The sequence below is a fragment of the Hemicordylus capensis genome, chromosome 9 (genome assembly GCF_027244095.1).
Source record: "Hemicordylus capensis ecotype Gifberg chromosome 9, rHemCap1.1.pri, whole genome shotgun sequence".
Lineage (NCBI taxonomy): Eukaryota > Metazoa > Chordata > Lepidosauria > Squamata > Cordylidae > Hemicordylus > Hemicordylus capensis.
This window is the reverse complement of record NC_069665.1, coordinates 12,974,874-12,999,036: the sequence shown is the minus strand read 5'-3', so window position 1 is coordinate 12,999,036 and position 24,163 is coordinate 12,974,874. Positions and strand designations below refer to the sequence as shown.

General features: G+C 43.8%; 1 protein-coding gene across 12 annotated transcripts in view; it reads left to right on the top strand.

The window, feature by feature from the left end:
• Nucleotides 1-24,163, top strand: part of LOC128334349 (cadherin-8) — a 374,299-nt gene that overhangs the window by 289,692 nt on the left and 60,444 nt on the right. For all 12 annotated transcript variants that reach the window (XR_008311263.1, XR_008311262.1, XM_053271066.1 and 9 more), the window contains one exon: nt 19,104-19,225. Coding sequence is in view for 8 of the 12 variants with exons in the window: in XM_053271066.1 (XP_053127041.1) it covers nt 19,104-19,225 (122 nt within the window). In the remaining 4 variants the exon portion in view is untranslated. Of the gene's footprint in view, nt 1-19,103; nt 19,226-24,163 lie in introns of those variants that run through there.

Genomic DNA, 24,163 nt, shown 5'->3' with positions numbered 1-24,163 from the left:
GACGGAGAGGCAGAGTAGGCATTGGTATACAGCAGCAAAATTTGAGGAGCAGCAAATAAAGGAAAGGAGAGATATTTGAAAGAACAAAGAGAGACAGGGAAGAGAAGGGAGGGGTACCATTTGGTACTTTGCTTCAGACCGCAAAATATCATAGCCTGCACTGGGAATATTAAACTGTTCAGTCTCTAAGGTGAGACAGGCAAACATACAATGTATCTCGAATTTTGCAGGATACTCAAAAATACAGTGACTCAGAATAATTCAGAGTAATTAGATTATAAAAAGCTGTCTTTTTATATATAACAAAAGCTTTATAAAAGCTTTTCTTGTAACATAGGGTGTTTTATTTATTTATTTATTTATTTATTTATTTATCTATCTGTCAAATTTATACCCCGCCAAACTTACGTCTCTGGGAGGCCAACAATTAAAACACGTATAAAAGTTAAAACAGTTCAATATATAGCAACACATATAACAGTTAGAACAATACAATAATTTAAAAACCATAAAATTAAACAGTATTTTTTTAATTTAAAAACCTGAGAAAGCTTGGGTAAAAAACACCAGTTTTCAAATGTTTTTTTAAAAATAGCCAGAGATGGGGAGGATCGTAACTCAGCAGGGAGCACATTCCACTGTCTCAGGGCAGCAACCTAGAAGATCCGTCTCTGTGTAGCCACCAAATGAGTTGGCGGTAACTGGAGACGGATCTCCTCAGACAACCTCAATGGGCGGTGGGGTTCATAGCGAAGAAGAAGCTCTCTTAAATACCCAGGACCTAAGCCATTTAGGGCTTTATAACTAGCACTTTGTATTTTGCCCGGAAACCTATCGACAGCCAGTGTAACTCCATCAGCAAAGGATGGAGCCTTTTCTCTGTAGCCAGCTGTGAGTTCTGAAAATATGTCCCTGAGGATTGTACAGCTCTCAGAGACACACCAGTGGGAGTCACAGTGAGAAGGTGGCCAGTGCTCACACCAGGTGGGGTTTAGATACAATCCTATGTGTTGACCAGTGAAAACTCCAATACTGAAAATATAGCTGTTGGGTTAAGAGTGATAAAACAGATATGGCTTGTTTTGTGTCTAGCCTGACAGATACCATGTAATTGAGTTTCATGATTTTACTTTAAATGTACAATTATCATTTTCATAATTCTAATACCATCAGAATGTCAAGTGTGCTGTGTTTTTTTCTTTAACTTTTATAACATCAGTTTCACTTGTGCTAGCTGTATATGCCAAGTTCAATTTGGTTACTCAGCCGTCTTAGATTTGATTATGCAAGCTCTAGGATTCAACTTGCAGGTCACTAAATTTCCATAATAGTCCATATGTAACCATTAAAAATGTTCCTTCCCTACCCATACTATGTATGCTCCATATCAATATTATTTTATCAGCTTCAGCTGCTCATTAAGTCACCCATTGTTTCCAGGCTCCATTAATGCTACAGCTACGGCCTGAACCGCAATCATTATTAATTAATTGATGTAACCAGAGGAAATGGAAATGGAAATATGTCGTTGGGAGACACATGAATGGATTATGCCAACAGCCATGATAACTCAGAGAAGTCAGGGAGGTGGAAATTTATCAGTCGTACTGGGCCACTATGCCATTTCCTCTTAATTTATGTTTTTTGAACTGATCTGTTCATATATCAAAAGCAGGCCACTTAAATAATGGGCCACTGGTGTATTTGAAAGCAGATCATTTGTTTTACTGTCATGCAAAGACTTGTCAATCTGGTTGGCTCTCTTTACTACCACATGTTATACTGGCATTTCCTCAAGAATGTTTCCCCCACCCCCTCAAAGCAGAACAAGACAGTGGGAGATTAGACAAACATTATTCCCCCAATTCCTACTGGTTTAGATGACATACCTAGAGCATAGGTCTGTTGATGGAAGTTAGGCTGGAGAACTAAACAGAACGTCCATGTTCATAGGCCATATGTCACTGAATACCAGTTGCTGGGGAGTCCTGTGACTTCCTACAGGCATTTTCAGGGAAGGGGAAGGAAGAAACTCAAAGCAAGGCATCTGACATGTGCCGTTCTGATCTTACATAATACCAGAATTCAGGGTGTGGGATCATTTCACTTTCTTGACCAAACCAAAGCCATATTGTTAGTTTGATGCTAGAGCTGTTTGAGCAAAAATGCTTTGCAAGAAGAAAACAAGACACCAGCTTAGTAGGCAGGCAGGAAATAGCTAATTTTGGGGTTTGGGCTTGAAAAAGATTTCAGGGAAATGGTCCCTGGTGATTTGGATAACGCTTTAGCAAACAATGATTGTAGCTGCAAAACCCTGTCTGAAGCATTCTGATCATGCAGGGAAAATATGGTCTGTCACTGTAACTTTCTTGTTTTAATATACACATGTAAATGTCCAGTTAACTGATTGATATGCTTAAGCAACTTGAGACAATTATGTAACTTCCTCTTTTGACCAGATAAGACAGTGTTCTGTACTTTGCAAGTGGTCTTTGGGGTCTGATCAGGTCTGTGACCTGCATGGGCTCTCTCTGACCCATTTTCAGCTGAAACTGTCTTTGTATCAATAAAGCAGTTACTTGGATTATAATAACCACAGCATGAAGACCACGTTTTCTTCTACAAGGGTCACTACTGATTGGCAGTGGGTTCAGAACTAATAAAAGGAATGTGGTGTCTAAATATTCATATAAAAGCGGTATATAAATATTTGTCATATTCGTAAGGAAGTAACACTTCATGAAACTCACACTTTATGTTCATTACTACTAGCTCAGATGGCTTTAGAAAGGGATTTGACACATTCACAGAGAATTTAGAAAGAGATTTGACACATGCACACACATCAGTAACTATTAGCCCTGACATCTAAATGCATCCTTCATATCCAGAAATACATACATGTCTATGAAACACCTCTGATTATCTGGAGGCTTCTCAGACAGCAGACTTTACCGCAGGTTTACTACGAGGCTTTACTGCAAGTTTGGGGCATAACAGATACTCTTAGGTAAAAATACTTTTTGAACCCTGGACATAAATCAGGCTAGGTTCCAATATGGAGGGGATGAATCATATGAATATGATTCATATGTGAATATGAATATGAATCATATGTGAAGTGCTCTCTGAAATATTGCATGGACTTCGGGGTAAATCTGGCCAATATGTGAATGCATGTCCACCTTTCCAAAGTATAGTCACGGTAAAGTTGCTGTCTGAAAAAGCTGCTGTTGCTGAGATCAGGCAGCAGGACCTGGCTACTAGGGATGTACACGATCCTGTGCTCAGCCGCTTCGGCTGAGGGGGGTTATCTTTAAGGAGCAAGGTGGATGCTTGTCCCCCCTGCCGCATTTCCCCCACTAGCGCTGTCCCCAACATTTCTGGCACAGGGTGGCAGTGTACCTCCTTGCCGACCCAGTCAGCGTTGGACCAGAAGTGGCCGACCAGAAGTGACGTGCACATGTGCACCGGCCACTTTCAGTTCAAAGCTGACTGGGGCAGCAAGGAGGTATGCTGCCACCCCGCTTCAGCAGTTTTGGAGACAGCGCCAGTGGGGGAAATGTGGCAGCTCACTGCCCCCTACTGCTGAACCAGCCCGAACTCCAGATCTCCAAACTGGTTCAGCAGTCTGGAAAGGACTGCTGAACTCGTCTGTGAACGTCCCTACTGGCTACTCTCAAACTTGTGAGCTTCCCCAGGGCACCTAGATGGCTATTATTGAAAATGATGCGAGATGGCCCAGACCTTTGGTCAGCATAGGGAGTTCTTATATTCTTAATACTTAAATGACACCTTGAGCGTCTTGACTGAATCAATCCCAATTTCCATTTCCTATCTTGTGAGGGGATCACTCTGGCAACAACAAAGAGGAACATGAGCGGAGCCATACAAGGAAAGGGCACCCCCATCATGAAGAAGCTCAAGCAGCAAAAGGATGCTGATATAATGTAAGCAGCAGATTGGAAAGAGATGTGTGAATAGTTCACCCATTCAAGTGTGTGCTGCTTCACCCAGGGATCAGTGCCAGAAATAAAATACAACAGAACAGGGGAAAATGAAATATAATGCAGAAGGGTTGGATAGCTGGCATAGATTTTAATGGTCTATTCCAAGAAGCAGTAGGATAACTGGTAGGGCTGTGCATAGCGCTCGTTATCAGGATCAACCTGATCCTGGTAATAATTGAATCGTGCATTCAATCATTGAGGGTTCCTGGTTTGTATTGAGATGATACATCAACATAGACTCAATGCATAAGGGTGGACGTATGGGGCGGGGTGGTGGGGTGGCTTACCTTTCCTGAAGCTCCAGCATTGCCTGAGGAAAGCAGCTGCCCAGAAGGTAGTCACAGTGGTAGGAGTTCAAATTTCCCCCTTTCCCTCCATCTTCTCACCCTAGAATGCACCAGAGAAGGAGCATCCACATTGCATCCTTTTGCTGGTGGGGGGAAATGATCATACCCTATAGTTATGGGGGAGGGGCTTCAAGGTGCACTCTTAAGGATGCTGTAGGTGAATACAACATCCCTACTCAGGATACTGATGTGCCTAGAAGCTCCACATGCCCCTGTCCATAGTTACAACATGTGTCTGCAGATACAGATTCTACTCATGATTGGAAGGCTGGGGGCCCTCTAACAGGGACTCCCCTGTTAATTTCCCCTCTAACAGGGACTCCCAGATGTTGTTGACTACAACTCCCAAAATCCCCACCTGCAATGGCTTTTGCTTGCGGATTATGGGAGTTGTAGTCAAAAACATCTGGGAATCCCTGTCGGAGGGAACACTGTACCCCTGTACAACATCCCTGCTTTTTAAACAATGTCTGAAGAGAGCTAGTGTTTGTGATCGACTTGGAGGTTAATTCTAGGGTATAGAGAATGCTGTTCCTTTGTGGGTTTTCTGGTTCTCTGCCCTCCATTGCCGTTTCCCAAAATTGCTACTACTACCATCATTTTTCCTTTGGAGGCAGAATCACCAGCAACACAATAATGATTATGAAACTGTGGCTCCCTGCACCTTGTAAAATTTTGATTTAAATTATTAGCAAATTTCACTTCAATAATTTCCTCTTTCAGAGAAAGTGGGGTGGGGGGAGATGATACTTAAATATCTGTTTAAATGCTTTAAGAAATTCAACATCCTGTGTCTTCAATTCAAAGAGAATCAGGAATAGATTACAGTCTGTCATTTAACTTTATTGATTGATGATAGGTCTCAGTTGTCACCTGCATAGTATTTTACAATGCAAATTCTTTTCTCTTTCTTATCTCATTTATTCTCACAACAATGCTGGAAGGGGGGAGGTAGGAGATTCACTTAATTTCACCAATGGGGACCTAAGTATTTGAGTTAGAAACTTCCAGAACTACCCAGTGACTCCATTGCTAAGCAAAATTTCAAGCCTTCAGAGTTGGTAGATCTCTAGGAAGAAGCAATCAAGAGAGCAAACAGCTGGGCACTCATGCTGCAGTGCGCCTTGGAGAAGAGGAGTTGTATTTCACACATTCCTTTTCTCCCTGTGTGCAAGGAAGTTTGAAGGAATTATGCCAACTGTCTCCTATTACTGCTGCCACCATGCAGTACTACTGTGACTTGATTAAAGAAGTCTTAATTGATTAAATGTTGAGTTGTTGGTTGTGCCGTCGAGTAGGGGTCAACTCCTGATGACCATAGAGCCCTGTGGGGTTTTTTTGGTAGAATACAGGAGGGGTTTACCATTGCCTGCTTCCACTCAGTATGATATGATGCCTTTCAGCACCTTCCTATATCACTGCTGCCCAATATAGGAGTTTCCCATATTCTGGGAAACACACCAGCGGGGATTCGAACCAACTGCCTCCTGCTCTCTAGGCAGGTTACTTCCCTGCTGTACTCAATTAAATTTGCTTAAATTTGCATCTGAGTAAAACAATAGTTCTGACATGTAGCTAAAAAGTGAAGTGTAAACCTAAGTTGTTTCTATGCATTCTGACAGGCGACATATTCATCTTAGAAATGTTCTACCATGTAGAACAAAAAATGTGTTTGTTCATCTAAGCCAGCAACCCACTCCATGGGCAACTGAACTCTGGCATGACTACGATAAATGTGATAAATAAATCATATGATAAATAAATATATTTAAAATATTATAAAGGTTTCAATAGATAAATATGTTATTTAAAATATGAAATATGATAAATAACCCAGAATACCTGGGAGCCAAAAGCTTTGGACACAGAACTACTATTCTCACTGGTTGGGAGGTTTCGCTTTTGGTTGGACCGGTCACAATAGTCCATAGTTTGGAAACACAGTCCTCTGGGCACATCCTGACTCACGAAAGGGTTGAACCATTCCTTCTGGCCATAAAAATGTCACCAGAAGAAGCAAGGCAGTGGTGTCTTATCGCCTCCTTGCAACCAGAGCTGTGGAGCATTAGCACAGAACTTTCCAGTGCTGCACAGCACAACTAGTTTGTGGATTTTTATTTTATTTGTTTTATTTATTGTTAATTTTTTATACTGTCTCTCATTAAAACAATCCCAAGGCAGTTCACACAGAAAAATTAAAAGACGACTATAAGAATGCACAATTAAAATATTAAGCTAAAATATAAAAACATGAATCTGACTCAAAAGATTTAACATACAAGCATAAAATAAACATTAAAGATACAAAGAAGCAGCAGTAGAGACATATAACAGCCTGGGTAAAAAGGCAAGATTTAACACGATTTCTAAAAACTGTGATGGAGACTGAGGAGCAAATAGACACCGGGAGAGCATTCCAGAGTCTGGGGGTAGCAACAGAGAAAGCCTTGTCTCAAATGCATGACTCCGGAAGAAGAGCCCCCTCAGATGACCTCGTCGAGTGGGCAGCAACCCTTGGGAGCTAAGTAGACACTATAGGAGGACCTTATTAATTATTCATTCATTCATTCAGTTTTTATGCCGCCCTTCCAAATAGCGCAGGGCGGTTAATCGCGGGTCCAGCACGCATGGCTTCCTGTATCCGTGGCCAGTAATTAGCACCCAACCTCGGTATAAAGCGATGTTAAACTGGCAAAAAATGGCCGAAAGGTGTGAAAGGAGAAGACCATGGATAAAGGAGGTCAGCTTGTTGCAGAGGGCCTGAGAAAGGAATGGGGGGCTAACCACTGGCCAAGGATAATACTACCAGCTTCTGGCCATGTCTGGTAAGGCAGTGAATTCATTATTACCGAACAGGCTTCATAGACTTAAAAACTGTCCAGAGCCCATGATGAGATCCTAAAGCAAGCCTTGGAGAGCCTTGCCGCTTCAACTTGCCTGTCATTGTTTCTCTGTGCTGTATGTGAGCAATTGTCCAATGGAAGCAATGGTAGTAGGGCACTGCATGACTGCATGGAAGCAGTTTCAAGCCATTCCACAGCAGCCCCATCATGCTACACAGCCCCATTGCATCTCTAATGATGACGCAGGGCTTCCTGTCATGTCAGCCACCATGACAAATAAACTAAAGAAGGTTTAGAACTGTCTCCTCCGTGTCTTCCTAGGCAGTGTAGGCTTCAGGATAAAGAAAGAACAGAAAACAAGAAGAGGAGCCCAGCAGGAAATTCTGGGTAAAGATCTGACTTGTTCAAGGAAGCAAGTGTTAGTTTTATGTTTAAAAATAAAGTAAAAATTAAACATGAGAATGCATCTCACAGAAAAGTACGGTGTACATTTTAAATAAACGAAACCAGGAAATGAATATTGAGCTTGAATCCTTTCTAATACGATGTTTGTGCTTGCAAAGATGAGCCCTCTCTTATCTGCTGGTTGTTATGCCTATATGCATTAGATTGTAGATTGTGATATGCTTGGATTGCACTTATGCTGCATCTTTTGTGCTTCATGCCAGCAAGTGTACTCCTTATTGACTATTGCTGGCCATCTAAGCCCTTTTTGCAGGCTTGAAATTCTCCAGCCAGCTAAGATATTGCATTTGTGTGCATGCCGGAATATCAGAAGGCATTCCTGTTCATCTCTGCTCAACCCACTGAAAACTTATATACAGTGGTCCTCTTATGCAGGATGTGTGCCTGAAAAGCCACACTTGAATGACTGTTTTATTACAGGTGCTTTCAAATCATGGCCGATAGGAAAGAATCAGCTTGGAGATAAAATAGGGGCTGCTGACTATAAACCCAAAAAGCTTTGATGAATGGAATCCTGAGTGCCTTGTAATTCCAGTAATGAAAACTCACCACTGCCTGTTGTGAAGGATTGAGATTAAGTCCTCCATTTTGTGTTTTGTTGTAATGTATGTTTTAAAATGGCAGCCTAAGGTCAAAAGGTTAGCCTAGGAGGCTAAGGTGAGGTCAAAAGGCTAGCCCAGGAAACAGAAACCAGTAATGCATTTTCTGTCATCCTGATTGGTTAATTTAGAAGAGGGGAGTAGTTTTAGAGTTATAAATGGCAGAGTTTGGAAGAGCATTGGAGTAAGAATTGGAGTGAGAAAGCCAGAGGAAGAAGGATAAGAGGTGTTTCAGGAACTGGTGAAATTGGTTTTAGGAACTGGTTTTAGGAACTGGTGAAATTGGCTGCATTAGGGACACAGTTTTAGACAGGACAGGTGAATGCATTTATCTGACTTTATTTTATTATTCATTTTAAAGTAAAGTGTGCCATCAAGTTGATTTTGACTCCTGGCACCCACAGAACCCTGTGATTTTCTTTGGTAGAATACAGTAGGGGTTTACCACTACCTCCTTCCACACAGTATGAGATGATGCCTTTCAGCATCTTCCTATATCGCTGCTGCCCAATATAGGCGTTTCCCATAGTGCTCACGCAGAGCATGCTGGAATTTCTGGGAGCCACATGGCCCCCAATCTCCCAAGCCCCCGCCGGCTCCATGACGGGGCCGGCAGTCATGTGGGCAGCCAATTCAGCCTCCCAGAGCTTCCCCTCCGCAAACCTGCTCTGGGTGAGTCTCACCGATTGTGAGACTTGCCTCAAGCATTTCCTCACTGCGCCATTAGGTGGCTAATCATTGTACATATTATTTTAAATATATTTATTTCAGAAAACAATTTCTAAGAATATACATTGGATGGCTTTGGATTTTTCCTCCCCTAACTTAACTTTGTTTAGATCTCTTGTGGCCTCTGAAGTTCTGTTCTCCATGCTTACTTGCCATCCTGTTCTGCCCAACTTATTGTTGGTGACTGGGAGATACTGCAGGCTGTTTGATGGAGACTGATGGGGGGGACGGACAGTAAAGTAAACTCAAGAGGTGGGGAAAGCAAGAGGTTACTTTGCTTGCCTGCCCACCCCCCATTTCACAGGGCTGTATATTCCAGAATGTTCATTGAACCCTCGTACAATGGCATTGAAGAATGTGTCATCGCATGAAGGTGAATGAATACAAATCCTGTGCGATTTAATCAGATTTGTAGAGCACTACAGTACAGTTGTTTATACTTTTGGAGCTGCTTGTCCTTTGAAATGATTGGGGCTTTTTAGCCGACTTTATGTAAGGAAATGAAGTTTATGAGATCACCCAATGTTCTATGTGTCGCTACATTTGGATCAAATTTGGCAGAGTTATAGGGACACTTCAATGGCATCATTTGTGGTGATGTCATCCACCCCGATGACATCAAGATGGTGGACGCATGAACATTTGAGATGCAAGTGGGCTAACTTGTGGACCTCCAAACCCATTTGAACCAAATTTCATACAGTTGTAGTGAGTGACACATAGGGACACCTCAGTGGCATAGTTTGTGATGATTCCATCCACCCTAATTCAGTTTAGAAGATGTGTGAATGTTTGAGGCTCAAGTGGGCTAACCAGTGAATCAATTTGAACCAAATTGCCTAACAAATTTGAACCAAATTTGTTACATCTGTAAGGATACCTCAATGGCATAGTTTCTGATGATGTCATCCACCCCATCAAGATGGAAGATGTGTGATCATTTGAGACACAAGTGGGCTAACTGGTGAACTGCTAACCGATTTGAACCAAATTTGGAACAGTTGTAGGGACACATAGGGGCACACCAATGGTGTTGTTTATAATGATGCAAAAGCAGTCCCCTTTTTGTTGTTCACATAGGTGGCAAGTCTCGTTCTGTCAACCTCTGGCTCCCTGCAAGCATGGGCTCCTGGCATGAGCTGCAGCTTCTGCTCCTGGCATGTCATAGGAACATAGGAAGCTGCCTTATACTGACTGAGTCAGACTGTTGGTCCATCTAGCTCAGTATTGTCTACCCAGACTATCAGCAGTTTCTCCAAGGTTGCAGGCAGGAGGCTTTCTCAGCCCTATCTTGGAGATGCTGCCATGGAGGGAACTTGGAACCTAGATGCTCTTCCCAGAGCGGCTCCATCCCCTAAGGGGAATGTCTTCCAGTACTCACACATGTAGTCTCCTATTCAAATGCAAACCAGGGTGGACCCTGCTTAGCTAAGGGGACAAGTCAATGCCTGCTGGCATTATTGCCAAAACCACTGGCACGGTGCTGCTGCGTATCTCCTTGCAGCCCTGGTCAGCGAAAAACTGGAAGTACCCAATATGCTGCCGAACCAGTCCGAATGCCGGACCTCCGAACTGGTTTGGTGGTCTGGAAAAGGATCTCTGAACCAGTTTGTGTACATCCCTAGTGAGCGGCAAGTGTACTGCTGATAGATGCAGTGAGCGTCAGACTTCCTCCCCCTTCACCCCGCTGTACATGGCTACAGCAAGGCAATTTTTTAATGTCTGAATGAGGCTATAGTGTCACTCGTGGGGGTTGAGTCTGGTGGTGAAATGGTGGTGGCCACTTGTCTGGGAGGAGCATTGCTGCTGCAGAACAGCAGTGTCTTGAGAAACAGGTTCTGTCCCCTGCAGTGCGAGCCTGCACCCAAGATTTCAAGCCAAGATCTATTAGATGGGAACCATCCATTAGGTATTGCAGATAAAGTGAAGTGTTTATTATCATAAGCCCAATGCTAGGGTTGCTGACTTGTCAGATGCTGAGCAAGCCACACTGATAGTACTTGAGCATTTGTTTGCTTTCAGTGATGTGTCCCGTGCATCTGGATTCTATCTTCCCATGAATATAAACTTAGTGTGGTCAAAACTGTGTCCTCCAGCTCAGGCGACTTAATCATCCCTGCAATCAGAATATTATGCAAAGATACAAGTACCCCCTTAATTATTATTCAACATATCTAAAGGGCACTAACCAAACGGGCCTCGCAATTCACAGAGGATCAAAGGTAATTATGCAGTAACTATTAGTTATGACTCTGGAATAACTGAGCGATGCAATATTCAGTTTACTTACATGGAGAGGTTGCATAAAATGTTGGATGGAGAGATTTCCTCTGAGATGCAAACAATGTCTTTTATTGTTGTCGTTTTGTATAGGCTGCATCCAAATGGGTATCCAAAGAAAATTAGGCATAGTTAGTAAAGTAAAGTGTGCCATCAAATCGATTTCAACTCCTGGCCACCACAGAGCCCTCGAGTCGGTGTCAACTCCTGGCGACCACAGAGCCCTGTGGTTGTCTTTGGTAGAATACAGGAGGGGTTTACCATTGCCATCTCCCACACAGTATGAGATGATGCCTTTCAGCATCTTCCTCTATCGCTGCTGCGCGATATAGTAGCAGTGGAGATTCGAACCGGCAACCTTCTGCTTGTTTGTCAAGCATTTCCCTGCTGTGCCACTTAAGGTAAATGGCTAAGCACCACTGAAATCAGTTTGACAAGTTATTTGTGAGTCATGCAAGTTTCATTAATTTCAGTGGGACTTTATTGGAATCTTGACTTTTTAATACATGTAGATCATTAAATTATATAAAGCACACCTGTGTTCACACAAGAGGGAGAAGGTGAGAGCAGGCCAGTCTGTTTCGTGTGCTTATTTTGAGCCTCCATACCATACTTTTCTCTCCAGATGTAAAGCACCTTACAACAGCTAGGAACCTTGAGGGGTTTAAAGGGTCTTGCAGCATGTGTAGTGGGATGATTCAGATGATCATCTCTTACACACAAGTAAAGGACATGCCAAACGTGCCCATCTTACATCACTCAAGGACATGCCAAGAATGTGTTGCATGGCATAGTGGTTAGAGAGTAGGAGTAGGACTGGGAAGACCCGAGTTCAAATCCCCATTCAGCCATGACGCTCATTGGGTGACTCTGGGCCAGTCACTTAACTCTCAGCCTAACCTACCTCGCCGGGTTGTTGTAAGGACAGACAGAACCATGTACACTGCTCTGGGCTTCTTGGAGGAAGTGTGTGTGTGTGTGTGTGTGTGTGTGTGTGTGTACACACAGACACGTTTATATCCCGTTCTTCCTCCAATGAGCCCAGAGCAGTGTACATATTTTATTCAATTGTTATATTGCCTTTAATAATGCATCTCAAGGTGGTTTACAAAAGTTCAGTTCAGTTCAATTTTATTACAGTCATTGACCAGAAAAGAGAACATAAAGAATACAAATAACAATATCAATATAACAAATATAAATAAAATATAAATATATAAATATAAATACGGTATGCAGCCCCCGGCCCTTGGAAATCTCATAATGCACCGCTTAACACCCCCCCCACACACACCCTTAGAGGTTGGCTTCACAGGTGGGTTTGCCATTGTGGCAGCACTAGCTGCTACTCAGCTCCTGCTGCTTCTCACATGCACCTAAGACCGAGCTTGGCCTGCCTTGGCCTAGTCTTGGCTACGCATGAGAACGGCCTCAGTGTGTCCTGTTTTTACTTCCTCTGCAATCCATGAAAGATTGCCAAATGGGATACTGCCAGAGTGTTAACCAAAAATGCCTTTCACTTTCCAATCAGCATTAACTGGAAAGGCTCATTGAGATGGTTTGCAAAGTGGCAGGGAGAGGAAGAAACCATCTGGGTTTCCCCTCGTGATGGAAACATGACATTCTCTTTGGATTTGGAGGAACCCTGAACATCTCTTTTGAATTCCACATTGGAGAAAGTTTGGGGCCAAACTATAGCGGCTTTATATTGTTCCAACAAGTAAGGGTATAAGCTTCTTTATACTGCATCAGAGTCACGCCCCCTAGAGAATGAACTGAAGGGTGCACTGGAGACATAATGCAAACTTGCAAAAAACAGGACTACAAATTGGATAATTTAGGGGTTTTGTCCCTTTATCACAGGACTAAAGTAAGGTGTGCCATCAAGTCGGTGTCAACTCCTGGCAACTAAAGAGCCCTGTGGTTTTCTTTGGTGGAATACAGGAGGGGTTTACCATTGCCTCCTCCCATGCAGTATGAGATGATGCCTTTCAGCATCTTCCTATATCATTGCTGCTCAATAGAGGTGTTTCCCATAGTCTGAGAAAACATAGCAGCAGGGATTCGAACCGTCAAGCCATTTCCATGCTTCACTATTAGGTGGCTACAAATTGGATAATGTAGGGTTTTTTTAAAAAACAAAACAAAACATGTTATACATGATGTTCAGTGCAATGTGGGTTGGTTTTTTGTTGTTTTTTTGCACGATAAATATTGCATGGAGGTAGTGGAGGACAAAAGTCTGAAATGGTGTGGGATAAAATCAAGCTATTGTTTAGGTAGGTCATCTTGTTAGAGCTACCAGATACTATCTTGACAAATGTGTAGCGCATGGAAACATTAGCACTGCTACTTTTCAAGCTGAAAACGATGACATAAACAACATACCGTAAGACCAGTAGTGTGTTTAACATTTTGAAAGGCCATCGCCAGGTGCCTTGATCTGGCTCTAGTCACACATAAACACATGACTATTTGCACCAGAATTTGGGTGGGGAGGCACACTGGAATCTCCTTCCTGTTGAAAATGAAGTGTACCTGATTTGAATCCATAGTTCCTAATCCAGCCAGTGATTTGCATGTAGAATGTCATTGCTGAATCAGGGTGCAGACGTTTAGTAAACCTAAGCATATTTATTTGCAAGTAATGTACCTTTTTTGAGAGGGAGATGACAACATTGGTAACTGCTCAGTTGAAGTAATGCAGACATGTTCCCTCCACGTGACACTGCCACTGCTCAAAACCTGCCCCTCAAAGCCACTATTCAGGATTTCTGATTTAGACTGATTCAGTAGCTATTTGTAAGTGGGACCTTAGCACATCTTGGAGAAAGGTTCTGCTCGTGTGAGCACTGTAAGATATTATCCTTAGGGGATGCGGCCATTCTGGGAAGAGTATCTGCATGCTTGCATGGAGAGGGTTCCAAGTTCCATCTCGGCATCTCCAAGATAGGGCTGAGAGAGACTCCAGCCTACAGCTTTGGAGAAGCGAGTGCTAGTCTGGGTGGACAATACTGAACCTGATGGACCAATGGTCTGAATTGGTATAAGGCATTTTCTTGTGTTCCTCCTTCCAAATGGTCATGGAATGCATTGAATTTCCAAATGGACATTGGCCACTTGGAAATGCCATGCTTTCTTATGACCCTTTGAAAGGAACCAGGGTTTTCAGTGAGCATTCCCTGTCAATATGAACATAAGAAGCTGCTATATACTGAGTCAGACCATTGGTCCATCTTGCTCACTATTTTCTACACAGACTGGCAGCAGCTTCTCCAAGGTTGCAAGCAGGAATTTCTCTCAGCCCTATCTTGGAGATCCTAGGGAGGGAACTTGGAACCTTCTGCTCTTTCCAGAGTGGCTCCATCCCCTAAGGGGAATATCTCACCGTGCTCACACATGAAGTTTCCCATTCATATGCAACCAGGGCAGACCCTGCTTAGCTAAGGGGACAAGTCATACTTACTACCACAAGACCAGATCTCCTCTCCTTTTCATTCATATAGTACATTTCCTAGAGCATCTGCTTTGCATGAGGAAGGTCCAAGATTCCCTCCCTGGCATCTCTAAGACAGGGCTGAGAGAGATTCCTGCCTGTAACCTTGGAGAAGCCGCTGCCAGTCTGTGAAGACAATACTGAGCTAGATGGACCAATGTAGCAGCTTCCTATGTTCATATTAACAGGGAACGCTCACTGAAAACCCTGGTTCCTTCCAAACCCTGGTTCCTTACAATGCCGCTTCCCACTCCTGCGCTCGAGCAGTGTGGCAGGGGGCGGGGTTGTGTACCCTGCCCCGGCATGGCGGCAGTCATCTTGGCCCCATCCACGTGGCCAGTGACTGGCCAATCAGTAGAGGGGGCAGGGAAAGACTAGCCCAGCAGCCTCCATCTTTGTCAGTCTCTTAGCTGCTGGACACCCACCTACCCTCCCAGTAATCAAAGAGGAATAGCCGGTCACCTGCGGGGGCCAAGTAGGAATTTTTTGGATCGTGCCAGATTGGCTTTGGGTGTGGCATTTTTCTGCCTACTTCTCACAGAGGCTTAGGAGCTGGGTTGTAGGCAGGCATCGTGGATCAAATGGTCACTTGGCAGGGTGTGGGTGTTGGGTATGTAGATTCAGGATTGGTGTTTGTCTGGTGGGCCAGTTTGGGTGAGGGAGGATCAAAGAACAGCCCTTCAGGGTTTTGGCAGCCCGGAGGGCTGGGCATGGTCCCCACTCGTGGTTGGCGTGACTCACAGGCTCAGAGCTTTGGCAGCTTGGGTTTGGGGTGTGTTGGGGAAGCCTCGTGGTGAAAGGAGGTCAGGACATGGAGCCTGACCGAATCAGGATTCAGCCCTTCTCGCTGGTGTGGGATACCCTTCACTAGGAGGAGCCACCACATGGGAGGGGTACCCGCACTCTGATCAGTTAGGGACCTCATTGCAAGTTCTGTTATCACTGTACAAAAATAGTGGCCCTTAATAACTCCAACCAAGCATGTCCTGTCTTCATTGGGGCCTGGGGGTGGGTCTTTTCATTTTACTCTGGCAGCTGTGTAAGAAGCCACACTAACAGCTGAGCTCCATATGGCACTGGGACATAATGTGAGAAAGGAGTCCTAGAGGAGATTAGGTGAGCTAGGGTGGGTGTGATCTAAGCTATTACTTTGCATGCTACATAAAAACTCACGAGTTGTAGGTTGTCCACCTCTGCCATAAAAATAGCTCTATCTTATTTTTGTAGCAACGTAAAGACAATTGGATTGTAGTATGTTGCACAGCTAATCATCTAGGGGTATCCCCTTCCTGAAGATTTCAAAACTCAGTGGGTTCTTCTTTAGTGTTTAGCAGATTAATTTTTTAAATGAATTTTCATCAAGTTTCTAATTAGAATATCTTTAGGTTTAATGTTTGTATTTCAGATGAAAGACAAACATTTTGGGGGCAGTCACAAGAGGCATGAATAATTTCTTCAGAAGCTTATCTAATTAATTACATTACAGCAGAATGTCTCCAAAATTTGAACCACCATCATTCCGTTAATTTAGATAAAAGGAAATCTTTAGTGTTTAAATGTGACACTTGGCACAGAGAATTCAATGCCTTCATTGTTGATGTATTTTTTTCCGTCAAGTTCAGATAAAGGAAACTTATTTGAAATGTTTTGAATACTCAGTACTCATGCAACAGTACCCCCCCATGCAACAATGCATTATTGTTTCATGCTAAACAATATGCACACACATCACATAAGTGAATTAATTGCAGGAAATCTTCCCAACCTGTGAGATCTGTTGTGGGATCTGATGATCAGTTGCATTTACCCTTCTACCCATTTCATATTATTTGTCATGTTAAGACATCCCGATCCTAGAACTGTTTGAATTGCTAAAAGATAACAAAAAGAAAGATGGTGATGGCCTGGTAGCATGGTAACTTTGCTGTCCTCTTTCTGAAACCAATCAGATTGTAAGGAAAGAGGTTATAGAGGTGGGGTATCATTTTTTGAGGGTCCCGAGAAGAAATATTTATTTATTTATTTTATGTATTTATTTAACACATTTGTATACCGCCCAAAACACAAGTCTCTGGGTGGTTTACAACAAAGCAATAAAAACAACAGATAAAAAGATTAAAACATTACAACAATTTAAAATTTAAAACGTTAGAACTATTAAAAACACAATTAAAAGAACATCAAAGTACAAGTCTGCATGAACAAATGCATCTTGACTGCCTTTTTAAAAAGTTGAAAGAGATGGGGAGGCTCTTATTTCAGCAGGAAGTGTGTTCCAAAGCCTTGGGGCAGCAACAGAGAAGGCCCATCCCTGAGCAGTCACCAGATGAGCCGGTGGCAACTGCAGACGAACCTCTCCAGATGATATCAGTGGGCGGTGTGGTTCATAGCAAAGAAGGCGTTGTCTTAAATACCCAGGGCCCAAGTTTATAGGTTATAACCAAAACCTTGGTTTTTTTGTCTGGATACTTATCAACAACCAGTGTAGATCTTCATGAAACCATCTCAGATGCAGCTCTTGCCAAGTTTGAAGAAAAGGGTTGGTCCCAGGAACAAATTTCTATAGAGCAAGCACACTTCCTCTGGGCTATAGCCCTCAGACTACTAGCTATTGATAGACTTGTCCTCCATGAATTGGAGGAAAGGTCTTATGGGAGAGGGTTTCTGGGAAATTAAAAATGTTATAGAAAACAGACCATTGCCTTGATTGATCCCCAGCATTGTCAATCATTACTATCTCTTGTAGTGATTGACATAACTGGAGCATAAACTGTTTCCTGTAAGATTTAGATAGGAATGATTAGAATTTTGTGTCTTTACTTCATATACTTTGAAGTAGTTTTGAACTTCTTTAGGCACAGTTCCCTGCAAACTGGACAAAGAGGTGCCCTTCGAAGTGGTGATTCTCTTATATTCAGCAGGAAAGAGCATCTGGCCCTATTCAGCCAAAGCATAACATCCTTCTAGTGGCTATTGCTAATGTCTACTTTGTGCATATTCTCTATTCACAGATAGGGCATCATCATCATCATTTTGTTTGTGGTGTAGTGGTTAGAGTGCTGGACTAGGACCGGGGAGACCTGAGTTCAAATCCCCATTCAGCCATGAAACTAGCTGGGTGACTCTGGGCCAGTCACTTCTCTCTCAGCCTAACCTACTTCACAGGGTTGTTGTGAAAGAGAAACTCAAGTATGTAGTACACCGCTCTGGGCTCCTTGGAGGAAGAGCGGGATATAAATGTAAAATAAATAAATAAATAAATAAATAAATAAATAATCCATAAGATATTTTACATGAAATCAGAATTGATTTCTAGTAAGATCTCCATTCTTAGGACATTCTCAATAATTATGGAGTAGATATGTTCCACTATGCCACATCAGTGTACCATATTTCAGGAAGGTGTACCTACCATTAGCAATCTCATTGAGGGATGACTGATATGTTTCTGAAGAACCCCAGGGTCTACCAAAAAACAGTATAAAAATGACTACACTTATGGGTTAGGATCCTTAACTTAGCTGTTGTCTAATTATACATTAGACTAACCTGACTAGAGCTAGAGTGAGCATCTCCCATGGAACAAAATAGGACTCATGATTGAGTATGCATTCATAGAGATTTGGCTACAAATTAAGTGAAAGATGAGAAATTGTAGATATAAATGTGGATCAGAGCTATTCCCCTCATTGTGGATCTCCGTAGTGCACAAACATTTGAGTTCAAAAACTGCATTCTGGATCAGATTAATGCACATGAATTCTTGAATAATTTCAAAATTAAACTGCTTTTCTACCTACATTGATTCCACACTTCACATCTCCTACAAAATCTGATTAAAATACTACTGTTGTTGGGGTTTTGTTATTTTTCGTTTTTGCCAAGCTGAAATAATAAATGTGCAGTCAAACTGGCTAATAGAGTAAAATGGCAAAGATAAGCAACAAAATAAATCCTGGTTGTTTACAGCCTCTTTCCCCCATGCAGAATGTCCTTTATCAAATAAAACAATGCAAACTTCATCAGAAAAAAAATCTACCGATTTAGTCCAAGAAGGTCTTCATCAAGCTAATCTCTAGCAAACGCTGTTTACAATAAGGATTTATTTGCTGTCTCCCATTTGTGAAATGCTGCCCATTCTTCTTTATCTTTTTTCCTCCTCCAGTGGATAAAGCAGCCCAATTATCGGAAGGAGAAAAGGCACAGAGAGCTTTCTGCATGGTGGTGCCTATCTACCTATAGTCCTTTATGTCACTATTATGAAATTAAATGTGCTTACACCTCTCTCTCTCTCTCTCTCTCTCTCTCTCTCTCTCTCTCTCTTTCTCTCTTAGGAAACCCCAGTCAAATATCTCGAGTGCCTGTTGATATCAAAGTTCTTGATGTAAATGACAACGCTCCCGAACTGGCATCAGGGGATCAAGCATATTTGTGTGAAAATGGAAAATCTGGAAACGTAAATACCTCTATATTGTCCATGCTATGTAGCTTTCCCCCCCTAAAACATCCCAATTAGCTTTCTGCCAGATGTATCCTAAATAATATGTGATAACCCTGATACTGGCTTAAGCCATTGGTCCATCTAACCAAGTATGGTTTCTTCTGATTGGCTAACAGGAGCTCTCTAAAGCATCAGGTAGGAGTCTTTCCCAGCCCTGCTTCCTCAAAAACATTTTACTGAAGATGTGATACATTAAACCCAGGGCTATTCTGCAGACAAAGTATGTGCTCTTCCAGTGAGAAACAGCCTCTCCCCTCCCCTCAGTTATATATAGGCTTGATATAGGCTATAATATTAGGACTGTGCAAATTGGAAGATTTGGAAGGCCGTGTCAGAATTCCCATCCCCCACCAAGAAGAGGCAGCCAGTTGTGGGGTAATTGCCCCAGATGGGATGGTGAGGTGGTGGTCCTTCAAATGCTGCAGAGAATCTCAAGAGGGTGGGCAGGGAGTGATGCAGGGGAGGCTAGGAATGAGGCTCGAGGCTGCCTGAGGGCAATAGCTTCTCCCAGAGATTGGTTCCTCCCCTCCTATTGGAGAAGCTCCGGAAGGAACTACAACCCACAGGCATTCCTGTGCTTCTTCCCAGTCACTCTGCCCTAATTCCCAGCTCCTCTGTGGTGCCAGCTCCCGCTTGCCCCCCTTGGATGCTCCTGAGATTCTCCACAACCACCCAGCTTTCCTCATGTCAGTGTTGGGTTGACATTTAAAGAACCCCCCTTCACCCACCACCACCACTACAATTGCCCTACAATTGGCTGCCTCCTTTTGGTAGGGGGTGGGGATTACATTGTGGGCTGCTTCCAACATGCACAGTCTACACTAGATAACTGAGTGTACCACATATTTTTGGCAGTCCTATGAGGCAAGGTGAGGTGATTGCCTCAAGTGGCAGGTTATTGGGGTGCAAGCAGCAGAGTAAGTGGCGTCCACTACTCCCCTCTGCCTCATTTGCCTCCTGCTGCTGTTCCTGCCAATGGAGTAGCTCTTCAGTGAGTAGCTGCCCAGTCACCATTCAGCAAGGAAACACTCCTTTCCTTCTCCTGGCTGCCTGCTCTTTAGCACCACCACTACCTGCCGCCTGCCTCTGCCTTCTCCCACATGTGTCACTGAGCTGGTTATGAAAAGGGGGAGGAAGTGGAAGAAGAAACAAAGAAAGGGCAGAAGAGTACTGGGAATTCTCTGCTGAGACTTTGCTTTTCTTATTTCCTCTTCTTCACCCCTGGAGTGATATGAAAATGTGGAAGAGGTGGATGAGGAAGAGGCGGGCATGTGTGTCACATGGCAATAACTGTTACCACTCCTAAAGAAATATCAGGGAGAGGCATGTTGGTCAGGCCTCATACCCTATCCAGAAAGTCTGAATATAGTACATAAGTCCTCCTTTAGCCATCATTTAAGAAAGCACCAACTTTGAGCTGTGCTGAATGATGCACAGAACCTAATCTCCCAGGAAGCAATACAACACAAATGAAACAGAATCGTTTTTATTATCCGGCTTGTGAAGACACTGAGTGACGGAAATCCACGGCTTTGTAGCTACCTAATTTATTTCTGGGGAGTGACATTTTAATTTAAATAAACAGCGGTTGACAGCATGACACTAGAGTTGTTAATCCAGCTATTCTTGTGCCTCGTGGGTGTTTGGCATTAAATTCACCGTTTACCAAAGCAGCTTACCTGATAATAGAGTTAGAAGTTGTTTCTTATTGTGGGCCTGGACAAGAACCTGTTTGTGCCAAGATTTGATTCTGGCGAATACCCCATATTCTCAACTTCCAGCAGCTGCTTCTACAATACTTTTTTGCCCCATCTGCCAAGTTACCTACACACACACACACACACACACACACACACCCTCTAATTTCAATAGTAAATAGTCTATGGAATGACAGGAAAAAGAAATTAGTGAAATGTGGTTCTTAGCAAGTGAACCAAAATGAAGTTATTTTGCAGATCTTAACCGACATGCTTCTGGCCTCAACAGCATAATTTAAACAAAATCAAAACATGTATATTCTGTGGAGTGGTAGGAATTGGTTTGAATTTGAACCAGATTTGAACCAGACTGGGCATGTTCAATTCCCCACCCCTAAATGGGGCTCTGATTCAGTTCAAATTTGAAGCCGGTTCAGGCCCAATTCTCACTCATGGCAACCTGGGCTTGCAAATGGCCCGAGCGCATGTGCGGTGGCCCCCCAAATGGCTGCCATGCACATAAACAGGGCTGAAAAAGGCCAGAAACAGGCTTGGGGGGAGGCCAGCGGTGGGGAACCACTGGAGACCCCACACACAGAGAGAAAGAGAGAGCTGCAGAAGCAGCCCCCCCCCAAGATCGCCAAAACCCTCAGTGGGTGTAAGTCAATGTTTTTTTTAATGGCACCCAGCAGCAGCACCCCCAAATTGGGCCCTAACCAGCCCAGGAGATTCGGCTTGACCTTGAGCCAAAATGGGCCCGGATCGAGATCGAGCCCTCAAACTGGCTTGAGATGGTCCACACATCTCTACAGAGCGGTGTACATGGTTATGTTTTTCCTCACAACAACGCTGTGAGATAGATTAGGCAGAGAGAGAAATGACTGTCCCCTAATAATCTACATGGGGCCAATCATTTCTCTCTCAGCCTAATCTATCTCACAGGGTTGTTGTGAGGAAAAACATAACCATGTACACTGCTCTGTTGAGATGTGTGAACCGTCTCAAGTAGGTTTTAGGGCTTGACCTCAAACCGGGCTCATTTTGGCTTGAGGTTGAGCCAAATCCCCCAGGCTGATTTGAAGTTATAAATAGAATGGTAGAATCTACCTTCTGCTTCTTTTAACATGGTGAGGCTCTCCACACGAGCAGACAAGCAGGGAGCCATCCCTGGGCGGCCAGTTCGGCCGCCCACACGACTACTGGCTCAATCACGGAACTGGTAGGGGTGGCAGGGATCCGGGGCCCCCTGGCCCCCGGAAGTCCAGGATGCCCCACGCAAATGTGCCGGGCATTCTGGGGAGACCCCCAAGGTTGGGAGGCTGCTGGGTCTAGTTGTGTGTCAGGGGCACACAATCAGTAAAGTGGAGTTAGTGGAGGGCTTGCTCTGCTAACCTTGTTTAGTGGGGGAGACTTAAGCGGGCTAAACACCAGGAGTCATGCAGCTCCCAGCAGGTCCCATGGCTGCAGGAAAGCAGGTTGGGCTCCCTTAGCCTGCTTTCCTGTAGTCGTGAGAATAGTGTCAGTGACTCTTACCTCCAATGTGCTGTAGAATTGGTTTGTATCTGACTCTCGGCACATGAGTTACAAAGGGGTGTTGCCTATACTTTGAGTGGCTGCTAACTTGAAACAACATGAAAAAAAGCCCACCCCCAGAAAAGAAGCTCTTTTGGGGGGCCCTTCGGACCTCCTCCCAAGTGCTGTGAATTTGGTTTTTAGCCAGCTATAAATACAAATGGGGGTGTGTGTTCCTACGCTCCTCTGTGAGACAGGGCTGTTTACCCAGTCAAATGGTAGTGTGCCAAGAAAAGCAGAGGGCTCCAGGTGCCAGGACAGCCCCAGTAATTACCTTTCAGGAGTCAGGAAAGGCTCAGAGAGGTGGGCAACAGCTGCTGGGGGAGGGGCGGGGGGCAGCCCAAGAGTCAGAAGAATGGAGATGAAATAGCAATGATATCAGCTCTACAGCTGCAGATGAGTGTGGAAGTGCTAGTGAAGGGAGTGGATTTGGAGAACAAGGCCCCTGGGGAGGCCAGGGATTGGGTGGCCAATTCACTTGCCTTGCTGGGGAGGAAGGAGGGAGGGGTGTCTTGAATGTAGGGCTTTATTTAAGGCAGGGGCTGCAGAAGATGAGACAATCAGCAGGGATGGGGTTTGCTGATCTGGTGGACTCCCAGAGAGGCACTCACACCTTTGCTTCCACTGATAGGCCAAGGAGTGGAGTGAATATACTTCCTTTCTCCCCAACTCTGAAGCAATGCCCATGCCTGTAATTTAGTGCAAGAGGGTGGGAAGGTTAATTAGAGAGTTTCTCCTCCCAAACCACATAGGACCATAGGAAGCTGCCATATACCAAGTCAGACCCTTGGTCTATCTCGCTCAGTATTGTCTATACCAGTGTTTCTCAAACTTTTTGGAGTCAAGGACCGCTAAATTCTTCGTGCAGAGTTTCAAGGACCGCTACATTCTTTATGCGCAGTTTCCCGGACCAGCAGTTAGTAAAGCGGTTTCAAGTCTGTCTATCTGTCTGTCTGTCTGTCTATCTATCAGACTTCTATACTGCCCAAAACTTGCATCTCTGGGCAGTTTAGAATGAAAATAATATAAGCATTAAAATAATTAAATTTGGAATCTTTTGCAAACATTGAATATTAGGGGTTCTTAACCTTGGGTCCCTCAGTTAAACTCCCATAACCTCCAACAACAATGGCATTTGGCCATTATGGCTCGGGATTATGGGAGTAGAAGTCCACCAACGTCTGGGTACCCAAGGTTGAGAACCCCTGAATCTAAAAGCCTGGGTGAACAAATTTGTCTCCAGTATGTCTGGAGTGGAGGTGCTTGTGATTACTCAATGGAGAGGGGATGCTGGGCCATTGGAAAAATTCAAAAGCTACATGGGGCCAATGAAAACAACATACAAGCAAGCCCCACTGATGCAAGAGGGAAACAGTGTTCCCTCTCAAGGCGCCTCGACCACAACAGGCAGCTGGTTTTCAATCAACCAACCTTTGGCTGCAAACAATGAGCATGCAAGAACCAGCAGGCCTTCAAGTGGCGCCCACTGCCATACTTTTTCCTCCATGCCCCCGCATCGCATACAGTTTGAAGCTGTAAAGATAGGGAATAAGATAGCTATAGGAAGATCTCAGCAGCACGTGGAGGCAAGGCACAAGAAGGGTCCCATGCCTCCGTGATACTC